This window comes from Tachysurus fulvidraco, chromosome 2, assembly GCF_022655615.1.
Source record: "Tachysurus fulvidraco isolate hzauxx_2018 chromosome 2, HZAU_PFXX_2.0, whole genome shotgun sequence".
NCBI lineage: Eukaryota > Metazoa > Chordata > Actinopteri > Siluriformes > Bagridae > Tachysurus > Tachysurus fulvidraco.
Genome location: NC_062519.1, coordinates 12,880,986 through 12,899,874, shown reverse-complemented (window position 1 = coordinate 12,899,874; position 18,889 = coordinate 12,880,986). Strand labels below are relative to the sequence as shown.

General features: G+C 41.4%; 1 protein-coding gene across 4 annotated transcripts in view; it reads left to right on the top strand.

Annotated features, from left to right (window-relative positions):
* Window positions 1-18,889, top strand: part of foxp4 (forkhead box P4) — a 129,429-nt gene that overhangs the window by 76,825 nt on the left and 33,715 nt on the right. For 2 of the 4 annotated variants that reach the window (XM_047805363.1, XM_047805366.1), the window contains 4 exons: window positions 4,587-4,673; window positions 12,142-12,286; window positions 16,052-16,256; window positions 17,356-17,454. In XM_047805363.1, the coding sequence (XP_047661319.1) occupies window positions 4,587-4,673; window positions 12,142-12,286; window positions 16,052-16,256; window positions 17,356-17,454 (536 nt within the window). Of the gene's footprint in view, window positions 1-4,586; window positions 4,674-12,138; window positions 12,287-16,051; window positions 16,257-17,355; window positions 17,455-18,889 lie in introns of all 4 variants that reach the window. The other 2 variants (XM_027144330.2, XM_027144331.2) reach the window with 1 other exon arrangement.

Genomic DNA, 18,889 nt, shown 5'->3' with positions numbered 1-18,889 from the left:
CTCTCAGTTAGAGCTAGTTTTTGCTCTTATCCCAGCATGTGCAAGGAAAAAAGTAGACAAGTGCTTTTTTCCCCTCTAATATGAATATGTTCATAGGCATATGATTAAACATACAGAGAATGTGTGTCTGAGTGTGTTTATGCATGAGTTAACCTTTACATTCCCCCCTCCAACCTTTAATTACAGCCCAGCTGATATATATTTTTTCTTTTTTTCCCCCCAAGTCTTTCTCACCATTACAGAAAGCCAAGGTCACAATAATGGGACTCTAAGATGAATGCGTTCGAAGGCGTGCGGTTAACTTGAAAGGGGTCCACTGAATCAAATCATTAAAAAAAAGCCCTTAATTATCCTTTTAATTATTCTCCTTAGCGCAGAGCTCCAAGCGGGCATGAATTAAGGGGGTAATGAGCGGGTGAGTGGTCGAAGGGGCTGATGCCAGCCAGGCATGGAGAAGAAAATTTTTGCTTCGTCCAGAGAGATTGGCGACATATTGGATCTGACGTAGCTCTAGTGCGTTAAATAGAGTTCAGCCGGCAGCTTCAGCTGAATAACTCCTTCTTAAAGACAACTCGAAGCTCGACGACGTGCAACAATCTCCACATATATCATACAGCCATTTCGTACTGTGTTTCTCAACGAAGCTGCTCATACAGCATTTGAATATAGCCCGTAGTGGAGATTGGGGTCAGCTCCACGGATGTTTTCTGCAGACCTTTTTTGGGGAAAAAAAAACGCTGCCTCGCTTCATAGACACTTTGTCAGAGTTTTATGGCCCAGGTTTCCAGTCTGTAGGCCAGTTGGTCCTTATACCAAAGCTGCTCTTCTGACCCAAGCGATGTCTTTGCATTTTATAGCAATACAGTATTTCACATATTTGACGTATCTCTTCATCATCGCTTTGAACATAAATACGTGCCTACAAATCTTATCACGTTTTCTTAAATAAAAAAATGATAATAAAAAATCACGTGGGCAAAAAAATAGGTCCCGTAATTGTGACAGAAAGGTCACCCTTTTTTTTAATCATCGTCAGTGTCTATTAAATTCCAGATTAAGTGTTCAAATGTACAGCCAAGATCATGTACAAAATCTCTGAAGCTTATTGACCTTATTTACTTACTTTCCTGCTCTTGTTTCTGGCACCATCATCAGGTGGCATCATCAGCCTTGCACCATGTTCGGGCATTCCCATGTCTGGTGTATCTGTGGTAGACAGGATGTGTGAAGTGCAGTAGAATTTTTTGGAAAATACAAACAAACAATTAAATAAACTAATAACGTACAGAAAACGAAGAAGTGTAGGAATAGTTATTTGGGATGCTATGTTTTTGCAAACCAGCGGTCACCAACCGATTTGAGCTGCACGAGTAGATCTTGCCTGACTGCAGTAGTCATGTTTCCTTTGTACCTCTGAGGTTCTGGCTTTGATTTCCATCCTGTATGCATGGATTCTGCATGTTCTCCCAGTGTCTCGGGGGTTTCCTCCAGGCTCTCCAGTTTCATTCTCCAGTTCAAAACCAAGTTGTTGTTTGCCTGACATGTTTAAGTTGTATATAGCATGAGAATGAGTGTGTGAGATTGATCCCTGCAGTGGTCTGGCTTCTTGTCTGGGGTGTCCCTGAAATATCCCGGGATAGACTCCAGGTTCCCGATGACCCTGTATACAGTAGGTTAATCACTACAGAAGTTGTATGGATGGATGGAAGACTTTCATTTCTGTATTAATCTGGCCTCTAAAATACTCTGGTTTTGGTTTATATTTAATTTTATGTCTCTAGCTTTCTTATTAATTAACAGTGAAATTGAATATTATAGAGCTGTAACTCTATAAATCTATATTTTTTGTAGACTTTTCCTCTATGGACAAAGGAAACACATATCATTTCACATTCTCCTTCATGTTTTACACCGTTTTTAATGAACATTTCTGGGATTTTTTTGTGTATACAGCACAACCAAAAAAAAAATCCCTGTTTATCTGTTTTTTGATTCATTTTTTTATTCAAGATTCAAAATAATCTGCTTAATACAGCGCTTACTTTTTTCCCCTCTCTGACATGGATTCAAAACAGCTCTAACCGTACAATAAAACAGAACGCTAAAATATCAGATCAAGTTTAGATATGCCTTCTGTAGCCGTCTTAATGAATCAGCTCTTAGATAATCGTGTGTATATTTCTACATTCCTGCACGGCTTTTCAAAATCTCTCTATCTCTCTTCCATTGTTCGGAGGAATGAAACACAATCTTCACCATAATGCCCCCCAAACACACTCATGTATGCTGTGTGCACACACACACACACACACACACACACACACACACACACACACACACACACACACACACACACACAAGCACACACATCTCCTAAAAGCTTGTAATCTGAGTTGGCAAGGTGTGTCACTGCAAAGTGTTTCCCTGTGATAACACACAGACACACACACACATACACACAGCAGTGTTTACCTGTGTCTAAAGACTGAGTCATGTTCAGTTGAGCTTTAAATCAGTAACTGGCGTGTAAACACACTTTCGTGTTCTATATTAACTAACCTCCTCCTGTGCCCAGGGCCAAACACGCTGCTGAGTTTCTCAGAAACTAGGTGTATATGCTTCACAGGTGTTACCTGTGGGCTGCAATGATTGTGTGTGTGTGTGTGTGTGTGTGTGTGTGTGTGTGTGTGTGTGTGTGTGTGTGTGTGTGTGTGTGTGTGTACACAGTATATATGTGCGCATACACGTGAGGTCATCGAAAGTTGATATTTATACCGACTTACTTAAATCACACACACGACACCACCTTTGCTCACCAGTAAAGCCTTCCGTATCTCACCCACCGAACATCCCGCAGCCCGGATCAGCCCTCGGCGCTCAATTTCACTCGTTTAAAACGGCGTTAACAACAAGTCATCGCAGATCATAATAAAAAGCGGCTCGTCCATAACAGTTTCACGAGACAGGTGCAACAGCCGAGTGGGTCGTAAATAACAAGGCCTGTCTGTGTGTTGTCAAGTGTGCCACGTTGTAGGAAAATTTACACGTTCCTCCAAAACGCCATGGAGCTCTTACTTTTACTGAAAAACTGAACATTTTGATTAAGGTATGGTTGAGGATGCTAATTTTCTTTCTTTCTTTCTTTCTTTCTTTCTTTCTTTCTTTCTTTCTTTCTTTCTTTCTTTCTTTCTTTCTTTCTTTTTTTGCAAGAGGCAAGCTAGGTTTTATTACCTCGTAGCAACATCATGACAAATATATTCAAACTTGTATCAGAGGATCTTTACTCCAGGGTTCTTGTATTGTTTTTTTTCCCCTTTTTTTCCCTCCAAAGAATACTAGAATGCTTTAGTGTGAATTTGTTGTGAAAACCAGCATCTTGTCTTGCTCAGGCTTCGTCTTTTATAGAAAGGAGATAATTAAGGGCTTTTTTTAAAGGTCTTGTTCTTCTTGTTCACCTTGATAAACTTTAGAGATTTACAGAGTTGCGTTTTGTATTCTTTTTATTAAAAATGTGTTCTTGTTATACTTTCATGTTGTGGTTTGTAGTATTATATTTTTTCTTTTAAAATGTATGTTTGTGGATTTGGCGACGTCTCTGGTGGAAAAATGTTACTGCAGGGAGAACATTTTCATAAAGCCAGTTATAGGGTGCATTCATTTGCACACTCTAAGTGTTACAGAACTGCCTGAATAAAATGGTGTGTGTATATAGCTATATATAAAATGGTGTGTGTGTGTGTGTGTGTGTGTGTGTGTGTGTGTATAGCTATGACAGTTACTGAGTAGTAAGTTTAAGATTGAAATATTTATCAGTTCATCAGTTAAACAACTGACACTACATTAAGCAGAACAGTAAGCATTAGAAGAATGAGGTTTAGCAAGTTAGTCTTATCCCAGATGATTAAAAGATAATAGATGTGCTGAGATCTGACACTAACAATATCAGTTAAAACACTGCTGTAGGTTAACGATAGTAATTAAATAGTGCATCACAGTCGACGTCTTTTAGAATTAATCTTTTGCCAAGAAAACTCAGTCTTTGGTAGACTAGAGTTAGCCTTGTTTAGAGTCAGCTTTTTGAAGAGCCATCATTTAATAAAGTCAGATCTTTGGTTATGTAACAAAAGCCGGCATTTTGTTAAAGTCGTTGGCAGAAAAGAGCCCGTTTTTGGGAGCTACGTAATTTGTTAGAATCTAGAAGGTTGCTTGTTTAGGGTCAGTTTTTAGAGGCAGCTTTTGGTTGAGTCAGATTCTGCTTGTGTAGGGTCAGTTTTTAGAGGCAGCTTTGTAGAGTCTGTCCCATTTTGCTTGCTCTCTGTAAAAAATTCAAAAATGTTATTCACGATCCATGACAATGCATCGTGTGTGATTCTTTTGGAACATACTTCTTTAATTTTTAACTAAAAAAGTCATTAATCCTACTGAACTCTGTGAATACTGATACAATATGCCACCATGGATACAAGGATATCTATGAAAATTCCCATGTATGATCTTGTCTGAAGAACAGCTTTAAAAATAATGCTCTGGTTACTCAAAGACTATCCGTTTTCATCCCACTCTGTTTTTCTCTTGTCTCTCTTCAGTTGCAGGAGTACTATAAGAAACAGCAGGAACAGCTGCATCTCCAGCTTCTCAGCCAACAGCAGCAAGCAGGGAAGCAGGCCAAAGAGGTGAGCTCTCACAACTAACCCCTAACTCACTCTGCTTCCTAGTGCCCTTTGTTGCTAGCAAATGCCTAATACACCATTCAGCACACGCCAATGGCAAGTTAATTTGGATAATAACATTATCTCAGATAACTGAATATCTACTCACAGATTAATCTGAATAATCAGAGAAGCTCGAACAGTCATCATCACGTAGTCTAGATTCTTTAATCATCAGGAAGCGAAAGGATCACATGCGTTCTACGTCTCCATTCTCTCGTCATCAGCTTAGCTCCATCTGTGATCTAAACACATCTTAAGACATCAGGGGAGTATGGATTTGTATTATTATTTTTTTTCCACCCTCAAAAAAACGCTAAGCCGTTCTCCAAACCTCAGCAAGGTCTTATTGCTAATACTCGTTAAGTATTAATTTACAAGTCGTCGCTTGCTAAGCCTAGTGGAAAATCCCTATTACGGCTCTCTGGCGAAGCTGTAGAGCTCTTTAATTGTCCGTGGAGGCAGCGTGAAAGGAGAAGGCCCGCTTTGGTTAATGAAGGTGAGTGGGAACACGCAGGATCCAGCCGTAGCACAACAAAGGATTCGGAGATCGACACTAATCCAATGCGCAAACGAAATCTGAACACCAGTCCGTCTGTCTTTATTTCTTTAGTTTGTCTGATTCTCTCACCCTTTCTCTCAATTAAACACACAAACACATAAAAAAAAAGATCTGTTGTAGTACTTGTGTTCACTAACAGTGGGTTTCTCATTGACCCACACCATCCTTTTTACTTTAAAAACCATACAATTATCAATCTGAAAATAGACACACAAACCACTTCCCATGTTTGGAGATCCTTTTGCAGGTGTGTGTGTGTGTATATTTGCACAGGTGGGGAGGATAATGATCATGTGACTGGGACTAAAATGAAAGTTTTGTTTCTGATTTATTTCACTTTTACATGCACCTCATTGTTTTATTTTTTATACAACAATATTGTTGCTTGTTGTAACAAAGACGTGACTTGAATAAAATGAATTGTTTTTAACACATTTTGTGTTTTACAAAATAAAGCCTATTTCAATTAGGATTTATTGTCCACTTTTAGGAAAATTATAATTTTTAAAATATGGTTAAGGAATTTATTTATGAAAAATGAACAAATAATTAAAATTGTTTTGCAATCATTATTGAATTAACAAAAATAAAAATTAATTCAAGTGAATTCAAAAAAGCAGCAGCTATGAATACATCCAGGTTCAGCAAAGCCGTTTTTTCATTTGAATTAGTGTGTTGCGTACCAGAGACACAAATCGGATGCAAATATGGTCAGGAATGACAGGTTTTAGTGCTCGTCTTAGGAAGACGAAATGGTTCGTAACATTTGTTCTGAGAGGAGCTTCAGAGGTGTGGGTGTGGAAATTTGTTTGGTCAACGCTGCACAGAGAAGAAAAACAATTACTGAAGCTGAAAAGATTTTTACTCTTATTTTTTCTCTGTTTTGTGTGCGCGTGCCTGCGTGCATGTATGTGTGTTTAAAATCAGCCATTGTATTACACAGAAAGGGACAAAATTTTAAATAGGTTTTATTGCTTGAACTTTTACATTTTACATAATGTATTGAGGAAGTGCTATGGGAGGAAAGAGTAGAAGAGAGAGAGAGAGAGAGAGAGAGAGAGAGAGAGAGAGAGAGAGAGAGAAAGAGTAGAAGAGAGAGAGAGAAAGAGTAGAAGAGAGAGAGAGAGAGAGAGAGAGAGAGATCTCTCTCTCTCTCTCCTCCTCTCTCTCTCCCATATTCTCATGGGCTCTCGCTCTCTCCTCCCGAGTCTCCTCGCTATCTCCCTCTTCTCCCTCATCGCTCTCCATCGTCTTCTCTCTCTCGCTCTCTCGCTGTCTTCTCTTCTCTCTCTCTCTCTCTCTTCCTCTTTCGCCTCTCTCTCTGCTCGTGCCCTCTGTACACTCATCTCTCTCGTCTCTTCTGCATCTCTTACCTCGCTCTCTACTCTCTCTCTCTTCTCTCTTCTCTCTCTCTCTCTCTCTCTCCCTCTTCTTCCTCGTCTCTCCTTCTCTCTCTCCTCCCTCTTCGCGCTCATCACTGCTTCTCCTCTCTCTTCTCTCTCTCTTCTCTCTCTCTCCCTCTTCGCCTCTCTCTCTCTCCATCTTCCCTTCTCTCTCGAGCTCTCCTCTCTCCTCTCTCGATTCTCGACGATTATTTATTTAAGAAGCTCTAAAATGGCAAAGACGGATTAAGACCTGTTAGATACAGCCCAGACATCATGACTGATGGAGTATATGCATGGCAAATGCTGAACAAAGTAGCTAAGCACAAACACACACTGACTGATAGAAATGCAGAGCAGTGACACAAGTACACACAGTCACACACTATAGGTTTTGAGGGCTGTCAAAATAAACACTATTACTTGAATAGATATAGATTGTAAGGAGAACATGGGGTGTGTGGGGTGGATGCATGTCCAGACCAGGCTGGGGTGTGTGTGTATGTTGTGTATGTTTGTGTATGTGCCCCAGGGAGATGGGTGGTGTCTGTACATAACTAAAACAAAATGTGCTCGATCAAGAAAGCCCCAAAAAAATCTGCTCCTCTGCTCCTGCATCTCTTTTCCTTAACAACTAATCACACTTGTTTCTGTAAGTTTTGGCAAAGGTATATAAACCTGCTTTTGATTTCTTATATGAAATATATTTTTCAAAAATACTCAAAGATGAACCCAATGTATGTAAGGTCTCAGAATTTCTGTTTGTTTTAGCTAATTGTTTGTGTATCTAGTGATAACATTTTAAAATATCAGAAAACTTTAGCTCATAGCTTGTATGTATAGTAGCTAATAATAATAATAATAATAGCATTATTATTATTATTATTATTATTATTATTATTATTATTATTATTATTATTATTATTCAATGATTAAAATATTTTTAATTTGCTTGTGTTACGAAGAGGCTTGAATCTTTTAGCATTAAAATTTATGGGTAGAAATAAAAATCCTATCAGGTTAGCTCATAGCTAGTATGTATACTAGCTAATAATAATAATAATAATAATAATAATAATAATAATAATAATCATCATCATCATAATAATAATCATAATGATATTGTCTAAGAAACTTTTTCAGAAGTTTTGCCAGGTTAGCTTGTGTGGCTTAGCTAGAAACTCTTAACATAAGATTCTGAACATTTATGAAACTAGCTTCAAAATCCTCTCAGCAATTGTGACAGGTTAGCTCATATTATCTAAAACCCATTAGCAATGAGGATTCTGAGCATTTATAAAAATAATACTCGCTTAGCTCATATTAGTTAGCCGGTTAGCAGAAGCTGTGAACTGTAAACATTTATAAATAATAACATATAAACTCAGGAATCCTGGCAGTTTAATTGATTCAGCTAGGCTTTACAGAGAAGGTTGTAAACACTAATAAATATGACATTTTACTTGTAGAAATTCTGTCATATTACGTCATGCTAGTAAGATAAATAGATTATTCATTTATAGTTAATCATTTATACACTCATACAGATTACTAAATCGACTCAGCAACTGCATGTATCATACAAACACACCACGTACTACTTCTGTAGAGCTTTAGTCATATAAATACATTCCAATGGTCAGTATCTAACAACACGGCACACATATACGCTCCTCTTCAGTGCACAATACACGAGTAAAAATAGTAGATTATAATCATATGACTCTGGTGCTTTTCTTTCAGCTTTGCATAGTCGCATCAAAGGAGAAAAAGAAAGACTGTCAAAGTTCTGACAGGGCCACTTAAAACTCAAGACTCGAAAATGCATTAAAAAAAAATAAATGTATAGAAGCCTGAAGTCCGCGCTCCGTCTCAGCAAAGCAAGCTGTAATTGCTTGTCAGGGTAGCGGCATGCGCATGAGGTGAGAGATCACAAGTGAGAACGGGTGTGAGACAGTTACCACTCACGTTTGTCAAGTCTGGTGTTTGAAACTTTTTCCTTGCCTATGTTTTTTTTTCTTTCTCTCTCTCTCACTCTCTGCTTGTCTCTCTGCCTGTATATATGTGTGTGTGTGCGTGTGTTTGACGCTCAGGCCACAGAGTCAGCCCGGAGTCAGCCTAATGAAGTGGGCCTGTCAGTCGTAGCTGGCGTGCCCAAACTCTGCTTGATGTGCTCATAAATCAAGCTGACAGGCGCACTTCTCCGCTAGCTTTGGCCACTCGAGTGCATCTAATGTAAACAGTGCGCAGACACAATGTGTTAAAGAACTCGAACCGTGTCCCAGGAGACCGAGCCAGGCAGAGGAAAAAGAACAGAGGGAGAGGGAGAGAGTGCAGGATATAGACAGGGAGATGAAGGGGGAGATGGATGGACAGAGTAGGAGAGAAAGAGCAAAAAAAAAAGAACTGGAAAACAATAGGAAGTGAGAATCCTGGGTTTTTGTTCATTTTTTTCTGTGTTTTGTTTTTGTTGTTGTTTCATCTCCATTCCAGATGTTAACATCCAAGAGTGCCACGTAGTTACATGGTCCATCATTATATAAATTCACAATCAAATTGATCATCAGTAGGTCCACAGGCTAATGCTAGAAATATAAATACTTACAGAAACCAAAGGTATAGCCAGTTTAGTTAGCAGTATTATTTACATCAATCTATAGTCTCTTATTTATTTTATACTTTTGTCTCTTTAAGTGTTACCAATGACTTACAGGATACTCATTGTCACCGTTGTTAGCATTAGTGCCAAAATAATAACTGCTTAATTGATGATGATGATGATGATGATGAAGAAGAAGCTGAATCGATTTCATTGCAGTAAATGTTACAGAACTTCTTTCCAAGTTACCAGTTCTATTCATTTTTATCTCCTTTCCAACAACAACAACAACAACTACTTGATCATCTCGCAAGTAGACAATAATAGTCACATGACACAAAAGCAGGAAGCTATCTAAGATAGCTTAAGTTTTCAAGACAATTGCAGAGTGAATAATTAAAACAACTGGATCTTAAAGCCAAACAAAAGCCACTCCAGAAGGCTGAAAGAATAATATGGAGAGAAACGAAACCCGACAGAGAGCGATAAAGCAGTCGGAAAATATCCTTCGACGGAAAGCGAATAAAGGTCAGAAATATTAAATTTTTCTGAAAAGTTTCTTGTGTAGCTCGTATTAGTTTTAGTACATTGGTCCTTTTGATGTAAGGGTGTACAAACTTTTGCATCCAACTCTGTGCACATAGAAATATATCCCATATGTGTTTTAATGTAGCCCACCTGCCAGAAACAGACCGAATAACCCTGCAACGGTCCATAATCCAGACATGATCTGTAGCTAATGACACAATCCAAAAGTGATGTGTAGCTAATAACAAACGATCCAAACGTGATTTAAAGCTAATAGCGTTCAGCCTGAATGTGATCCCCGGCTAATAACGGCCGGGTCCGAATGTGATCTAAGGCTAATAGCACACAATCTGACTGATCTGTAGCTAATAGCACAGGATCCATGCGCAATCTGCAATCTATTAGCCTTCGAAGTCTCAGACCATGAGTTCAGTAGTGTTTTGGCTGATCTTAGCCTTGGATGATAAACTTGACCCAACAAGTCTGTTTTTTCCCAACTTGAAATTGTTATTTATTTCTTTTTCTTTTTTTTTTAATCCCTCTCCACTCTACTCCTTGTTCTTTGTTATCTGGGGTGTGATAAGGTTCATCTCGCATTGGGGGGACATCAAAAAGCGTCTCGTTGGAAAAGCTGTTCAGGAAGGGGGACATTTATCACGGCGACACTGCCAGACATTATCAGCACATGCCATGTAGTCTGTGGCGCTCACCCTTACCCCTGGACACACACACACACACACACACACACACACACACACACACACACACACACACACACACACACACACACACACAAAGTTTGTCTAAATGTCCTTGTGAGGACTGTCACCTGACATTATTACCAATACAGCTGTGACTAACTTTAACCAATCTAACTAACAGGAAACCTTTTGGCTCTTTTGATTTTTTTTTAATTTGGCATAGGATCTTTTTTTTTTTCTTTTTTTTTAGCACCGTATAAAATTCTTGTGGGATCAGGTGAATGTCCCCACAAGGCCTAACCTGCCAGATATTTCTATCCTTAATGGGGACATTTGGTCTGCACAGAGATTTAAGAATGCTTACACACACACACACACACACACACACACACACACACACACACACACACACACACACACACAACACACACACACACACACACACACACACACACACACACACACACACACACACACACACACACACACACACACACACACACACATTCACCCTGGCTTCCCAAACCTGCACTTCTCTGTGAAGGAGATAGATAGACTCTATGTGTGTTTGTGTGTGTGTGTGTGTGTGTGTGTGTGTGTGTGTGTGTGTGTGTGTGTGTGTGTGTGTGTGTGTGTGTGTTTGTGTGTGTGTGTGTGTTGTGTGTGTGTGTGTGTGTGTGTGTGTGTGTATACTCTGTAGCTCTAGCCCTAGAGATCAGAGATGCTTCAAATAAACTGCCTACATGTTTTTGATGAAGCCGAGAAGCCGCGATCTCTTCCTGCCGTTCCAGCCCTTATGTCATGGCTCTGATAACAAATGAGATCTGAGATAACTTCTTTTTTTTTTTTTTCCTCTCTTCTCCTCTCTTCTCCTCTCCTCTCCTCTCCTCTCCTCTCCTCTCCTCTCCTCTCCTCTCCTCTCCTCTCCTACTGTGGCATAAAACACACTTTTAGTTCTGGTATATTCTTTAAAGCGATGTTCTCTCCCTCCTTTTCCGAATGCTTACACCGAAGGGCTTTTTTTAATGTGTGGCAAGAGTGGAATTGTGCCTTATCGTAAAACATTAGACATCTGATGTCACGTAATTTGGAACTGTGCTTAACATCACACGCAGATGTCGTTTGTCATTGTTTATTGCCGTGTTAATTTGCGTAGCGGCCACATGCTAACAGATTGCTGAACATGCTGCAGGGAGTGTGGCTTTGTGCGTGCCTGTGTGTGTATGTGTGTGTGTGTGTGTGTGTGTGTGTGTGTGTGTGTGTGTGTGTGTGTGTGTGTGTGTGTGTGTGTGTGTGTGTGTGTGTGTGTCCACATGGTCTAGTCTATCTCACATCCACTATTATCTTCAACGACTCTAGACAAACTTTGACTAGCACAGCCGGGTTGAGGAAACACACAAGCCTGCTTTTTTGGCCACGCACTCGATTTCCATCACTTCAGGAAGCGCAGTAATGACTAAAGGGGAAAAATCTTTCTATTCCAGGATGTGTCTTATCTAAACTCAAAGTTTGCAGGCTTATAAAAGCAAATGAGTGTCTGCTCTGTGTCCACTCCCATCCCCGTCCTGCCACTCTACTCGACTCTTCTTTCTGCTCTCTGTCTCTTTTTTCCAGCTTGGTGATTGTTTAACACATTTCTAACTTTTTCCTTCTTCAGCAGCAGCAGTTGGGCAGCAAACAGCTTGCGTTCCAGCAGCAGCTGATCCAGATGCAGCAGCTGCAGCAGCAGCACATTCTCAACCTTCAGAGGCAAGGCCTTGTCGGAATACAACCCAGTCAAGTCCCCATCCAGAGCCTGCAGCAAGGTACACACTCACACGCTAACTTTTTCTGACACGGTTGCACTTTGGTTACATTTTGGTTATGGGTTTTGTCAACAAAAGTCCATGAAGATTGATGAAAATTAATTTATATTGTGGAGAAATAGCCAGTTAAAACAAATCTGCTTTATTTAATACAAGACCTGTAATTTTACACACTTATGTAAATTTGGCATATAAGGACATCACGCACATATATAAGTACACAAATGATATTTTCACTTCACCAGGTGGTCTCTCTCTCTCTCTCTCTCTCTCTCTCTCTCTCTCTCTCTCGCTCTCTCTCACTTCTACCGGTTTACCTCCCAGTCTCCATGATGCCACACACTCCTTCAGAAATGATTATTAAAGCAAAGACTCACCGCACACACACACACACACACACACACACACACACACACACACACACACACACACACACACTCCAACCCAGGAGTAAAATACAGCAAGCTAAATAAACACAGAGTGTGTATTCTGCTTATTCTTAGCCTTCCACCGGTCCAGATGGCCAGCATAGAGCCGGGCCAGTCGATGTCTTTAGAACTCGACCTCGAGCCATAAACACGTGCACGATGCCGAACATTAAATAGCACTGGCCTTCAGTATACACACACACAACAGCTGACCTCCTGCCATAAACATGAGCATGCACAGTGCTGAACCCTAATAATGCTAGCCATAAAACAGGGCCTCTCACTCTAATCGTCTCAATCTATTAGCCCGAGATGGATGACATCGAAACCCACCCCACCATCCATCCATCCACCCCCCACACACACAACCACTAACCTACCCCCGGAGCAAAGCCACAGCCGAGGACATGCTGCCGAGCCACATATGAAGCTTGTTAACGTAATCAGCTTGTAAAAAAGATAAAAGACATGCGTGATTGTTGGTTGGGGAAAGCAGTCATTTGGATAATAGGTAAATATACCACAAAATTTGCTGGTCTCTGTGGAGAATTGTGCGTGTGTCTGGCAGCAGCCGGAGGAAATGAGGCCTTCGGTGAGCTCAATATGTTTTTCTGCATCCTTTATTTTCACTTAGCCCTATCGAGATAGCGGCTTGTGTAACAACACACACACACACACACACTGAAGGAGGCTGTTGAGTTTTTACAGTAAAGCAGGGCCTCCGAAATGAACCTATTTACTGCACTTGACTTTCAGCCACTCTCATTGCCTTTGACATCTCAGATTATTTATGGAACTTAAAATTGCCGCTCAAAGTTTTATCCGTAGCACACACGATATAGCAGAACAGCACGCCAAACACACACACACACACACACACACACACACACACACACACACACACACACACACACACACACACACACACACATACTGTTCTTTAGAAAAGCCTCTGGTGGAAGGATGGAGGGGTCGAGACCAACAGATCTTATGACCAACAGCAAACTTTTGGCCTTGGAGCTTAACTAGTCACGCTCACCTCTCTTGCTGACATCATTGAGGAACAATAAAACCATGGCTTCTTCCACAAAACACGGAATTCCCCCTCAATCCCTCCCTGATAAGAGGCCTTCCATTAAAAGCAGGCAGCCAACCGTGCACATTCTTCATGCCGCTCTTGCTTGGCCTCATTAAAAAGCATTTTGTCCTTTGGTCCACAGGTGGCAGAGACACCTGGCATTGCAGTTTTTCTTTTTCTTCTTCCTTTTTTTTTTTTTACCAAAGAACTTTCAACAAGTGATGACCAAAACACTCTTTGGTGCTACCACATTCTGCCATAATTTTTTCTGACAAAGCACTTTCTTTCGTGCAAACTTTTTCTGCACCTCATCCCTCACATTCAGACCGTCTGCATTGTTCTCAGTTGGAGGCGGAGTGTAAAAGCTGACCAGATCTCTATAAGTCAACCAAAAGAGAAAGATTTAAAACCGAAAGTATGGTCTGTCATCCCGGGTCCAGGACACCACTGCTAATACCCAACTGCACAGCTGATTAACAGTTCTTTAATAAAGGGAGTCCACCAAAACTATAGAAAACTACTGAAAATGTTATAAAAAAGTGTGTAAGTAAGTCATATTTAAGTCTTTTTATTGTCATAAGAAAGCAAAAAAATACCATATGCTACTCTTTCAGGGAAATTTCTGGAATTGCATGGGCTTCTCTGGGGTGCTTAGGTCGGTGGTCTCGGCGTGGAAGTGCATGCGTGTGTGAGTGTGTGTGTGTGTGTGTGTGTGTGTGTGTGTGTGTGAGTGAGTGTGTGCATATTTGTTTGAGGCGGGGTGGCTGTGGACATTTGGGGAAAGTGCTGAAGTCTAGCCACAGAGGAAATGCCCCACCTGGCCCTTCGTGCATGTGTGTTCGGGAGAAAGTGAGAAACAAAAACACTTCACTGTAGGTAGACCATTCTGTCTCCACCCGGATCTGCTCCAACACTCTCTGGCTGTTCTTTCAGTTTGGTACAGCTGCCAGTTTTCGCTTGGCCCCGTCTCTTGTTCTCACTCGCTGCATGTTCTGTCCACGACTTGCAGCGCTCAGTGGCTCCTCCGTGCCCCCGCGACTCGCTTCCCCTTGAAAGACGGAGTCGAACAACAGGCCGGAGCTGCAAGTGCGGCCGTCCATCATTCGCTTTGTTTTGGCGCGGCCCGAGACAGGAATGCCGACGCACCAGACATAATATTTGGATTGCTATTAAGTTCCTGCCATATGTGATAGCAGAGCAGGCTGTGGGTTTTCAGGAACAGCTTGAGCCAGACATGCTATGGTGTGTGTGTGTGTGTGTGTGTGTGTGTGTGTGTGTGTGTGTGTGTGTGTGTGTGTGTGTGTGTGTGTGTGTGTGTGTGTGTGCGCATGATGGAATTAACTCCCCCCTTCCTCTTCTTCTCCTGTCTTTCTTCACTCCCCCAGTCTGCCTCAGCAACTACCTCCTCTGTTAACAAGAGAAAATGCGAGGGAAAGAAAACCAACTCGAATTCACCAGGCATCAAAAAGGCTGCTGCAAAATAGGAGGAAAGAGAGTTCACTGACAAGATTAATATTGGCAGTGACAAGTTGGTCGGGACAGCCTTAATTACAAATAGGGATGACTGGAAGAATTGTGGAAACGGTTGAAAACGAACAAAAATATGGCAGAATTGACCGATCCAGCTTCCACATTTCCTCCTTTTTTTTTGTGCCCTCAGAAGATGTTAACAACTCCCTGGCGTTTTACGGGGTTTGCCACACTAATGTCAACATGCTGCCAGGCTTTGTGATGTACCAGCAGAGATGCTCCGTGCCAACTGGCACACGTTCAAGCCAGAGACGGGGGAGAAGGCGATAAAAAGACGAGATGTCTCGATCACTCGTGACACAAGCACTCGCAGCATGTCGCATGCCTGTGGCTGCCGCTGCTCTGTGCTACAGAAGCTAGTGCTAAAACAATGATAGATTTTTAATCACCGTGTTGTTCTCGTTGTGAAAGGTTTCGAAAAGCATTTATGGTCATTTACCAAGGCAAGAGCATTCAGCCATGTTAAATATATTTCTCGAATAGAAATGTGATCAAAATGTTTTATGAGTTGATATGAAATCAGCTAAGAGTCTAGAGGAAAACAAAAGCTTGAACATTGCAGAAATGTTTGTATTCACTTGAAATAAAAAGATCAAATCTAAAGTATGGAATGTGGACCATCTTTTCTTCAAAGCTCAGTTTAGGATTTTCGACGATTGTCAGTCATATTGGATGTCAATGCAAATTTAGTTCTTTTAACAGATCTCTCTCTCTCTTCTATCCAAACAGCCATGTGTCCCACGGACCTGCAGCAGCTGTGGAAGGACATGGCGAGCGTGCAAAACCCAGACGAGCCCATCAAGCACGAGGGGCTCGACCTGAGCACTAACAGCTCCAACTCTACCTCATACACAGCCTCCAAAGTTTCACCTCAGATCCCCCATCATCCTTTGCCAAATGGACAGAACTCCATGCACACTCCAAAGAGAGACAGGTGAGTGAAAAGACTTCCAGGACGCAGCCTGTCGTTACAGTATATTGCGACGTTTCACTCAAGGCCTGTCCCAGATTACATACTAAAGCACTTTTCTATACATTTTTGTGAATTTATATAAATATTGTCCCACTAGAGTAAGTACCCGGATGATACACTAATTTAACCGAGACCGGGTGTTGCACTCAACACTCGCAGCTTTACGTACCTAGCAGAAAAGGGGCGGGGCTACCAGGTATTCCCATTGGATGAGAAAAAATTAAAAGACGGCTGACGACACTCCGCTGCACCAAACAGATTTACAATGTCTTGTAAATTACTTTACAAAGTGTTTATTTCAGTGTCCCGTTGAGCCTTTATTTCCACCTTGCGCTCTTCTGGTTCTAAAGATGCGTCCCTGACCAAGGTCTAAGTAACCGCGCTTCTTGAACATGAACGACTGTATAAAATGCACTGTATCCGAAATACAGACAGTCATTATGTTGAAAACATTTCATGTCAATGTTTGTATCTGACCTTTGGAGTGTGAGTGTGTGTTTGTGTGTGCATTGCGAAGCTCGCAACGCTGAAATATTAACCAAATGGACCAAATGGAAGTTTGAACAAAAATGCTGAGGGGGTAATAAAAAGCACATCTGGAGTGTGATATGAATAGCACAGTTGAAGCACGTCCTGTGTGTACGTGGCACGCTGTCGAAAGGTCTGTATCTTATAAGTGCATGTTTTGTTTGCTTGCACTAATATTTCATAGGCAGCGCTGTCACAGCCTTATTTGATGTGCTGGTGTAAAGTGCCCCTAGGTCAACTTAATATTTGATGCTTGGGCAAGTTCTGCTACATGCTGGCATGACTGGAACGTCTATAACACCTCCGTGCTAGTTTAGCCGTGTGTGTGTTTGGTGTAAATGTGCAGTTGTTTAATTCGGGTGAGATTAAGGTGTGTATGTAAGAAGTATCACAGGAGACAGGTGGGGATAGACCATGGTGAGCCAGGCGTGTGTGTGTGTGTGTGTGTGTGTGTGTGTGTGTGTGTGTGTGTGTGTGTGTGTGTGTGTGTGGCAACTCTTCAGAGTTCTAATCAATTCCTTCCGTTTTTAAGAGCAAGACTCTTTGAATGGATCTCGTCCTTCACCAAAGGGGAGTCCAGTGACGAGCATCTCATCTCTTACCCCAAAGGCACTCCTCTACAGAGTACCCAGTGAGTACACACGCACGCACACACACACACACACACACACACACACACACACACACACACACACACACATATATACACACACCTGCCATGCATACTAAATGAGTTTGGATGAGCTGGTGTGTATTAACTATTGTTATGGGCATTCTAACCCCTTCCGTCCCTATCTCATACACACACACACACACACACACACACACACACACACACACAGAAGAAAAACAGTGCGGCAGGGCTAATGCATGGCGCATGTGGACCGTGTGGTTGCCAGTAGTTTGTAATGTCTGGAGTCAGAGCAGCTTCTGAATTGAGTGGCCTCTCCACTGCCAGCACATCTGACAGAAGAGAAGAAGCATGTGTGTGTGTGTGCGTGCGTGTGTGTGTATGCGGCATGTGTATACTCTCCACATCAGGAGAACCTCATCTGCAAGCAAGCTGCTTTGCGTTAAACGCCATTCTGATGTGGATTCGGGACGAGTTGCCCAGACCCGAAAGCACCGCAAGCTTCCCCTCCTCTTCATGCTTAGCAGAAATCGGGCGCATGACGGAGGATCCTGCGGTCCAGGCTTCTGCGCTACATGCTAGCCCATGGCTGCTAGCCAGGCCTGAAATGAAAGATGGATGGACGTGGCTGGAAAGATGAGAGGAGAGAAAGAGGGAGAGAGAGGGAGAGCGCTAATCTGATGTGGGTCTCAACAGAAGCCAGACCAGAGGACCCGATCCACCCACAACAAACACTATGGCAGCGTCTCAAGCTAAACAAGCCCTCAGAGGGCGTCTTACCCCCTGCCACCCCTCTCCTCCTCCACTTTCACCAGCAAGCTCTGTTAGTGCTTCAAAATCTACCTCAAGCTGGGTATACACCATGTGATTTACAAAATTTGAACATTTTTGAAAGCCCAGACCCAATCACACTTAATGCACAGTTCCAGCTTTCTGACAGCAAAAAATCTACGAGTAAAGTTTTTACTTAATGCTCAACTTTGGTAAAGTTTTTTTTTTTTTTACCATTTGGTCCAAAGTGGTAATTTTAGTAGTGTGCAGGTACCTATATGATAATGAAACAAATACATTTTATAGATGGATATATGTCCAAAACATGTATGTAGTTTAAACATGATCCACTTTCTCTTCTATATGCAGTTACTTACATTATTTAAGACAGCTCAAAAACAAGCTAAGGACATTAGATGAGACATTTTTTTTTACATCCTGACAGAATATTTAATTAATGATTAATGATGAATGGTTAGATTAATTACTAATTACCTTGTCATCATTTAGTCATGGTATAACTTATTGAAGTTTGCAAGCCTCATGTTATCAATCACCCAGAATTTGTTGAACAAACTTGATTAATCCTGTGTTTTTAGACTGTAGTGTCTGTGTAATCTGTGCAGTTTAATTATAAATCTTGAATTTTTTTTCTCCTAAACAT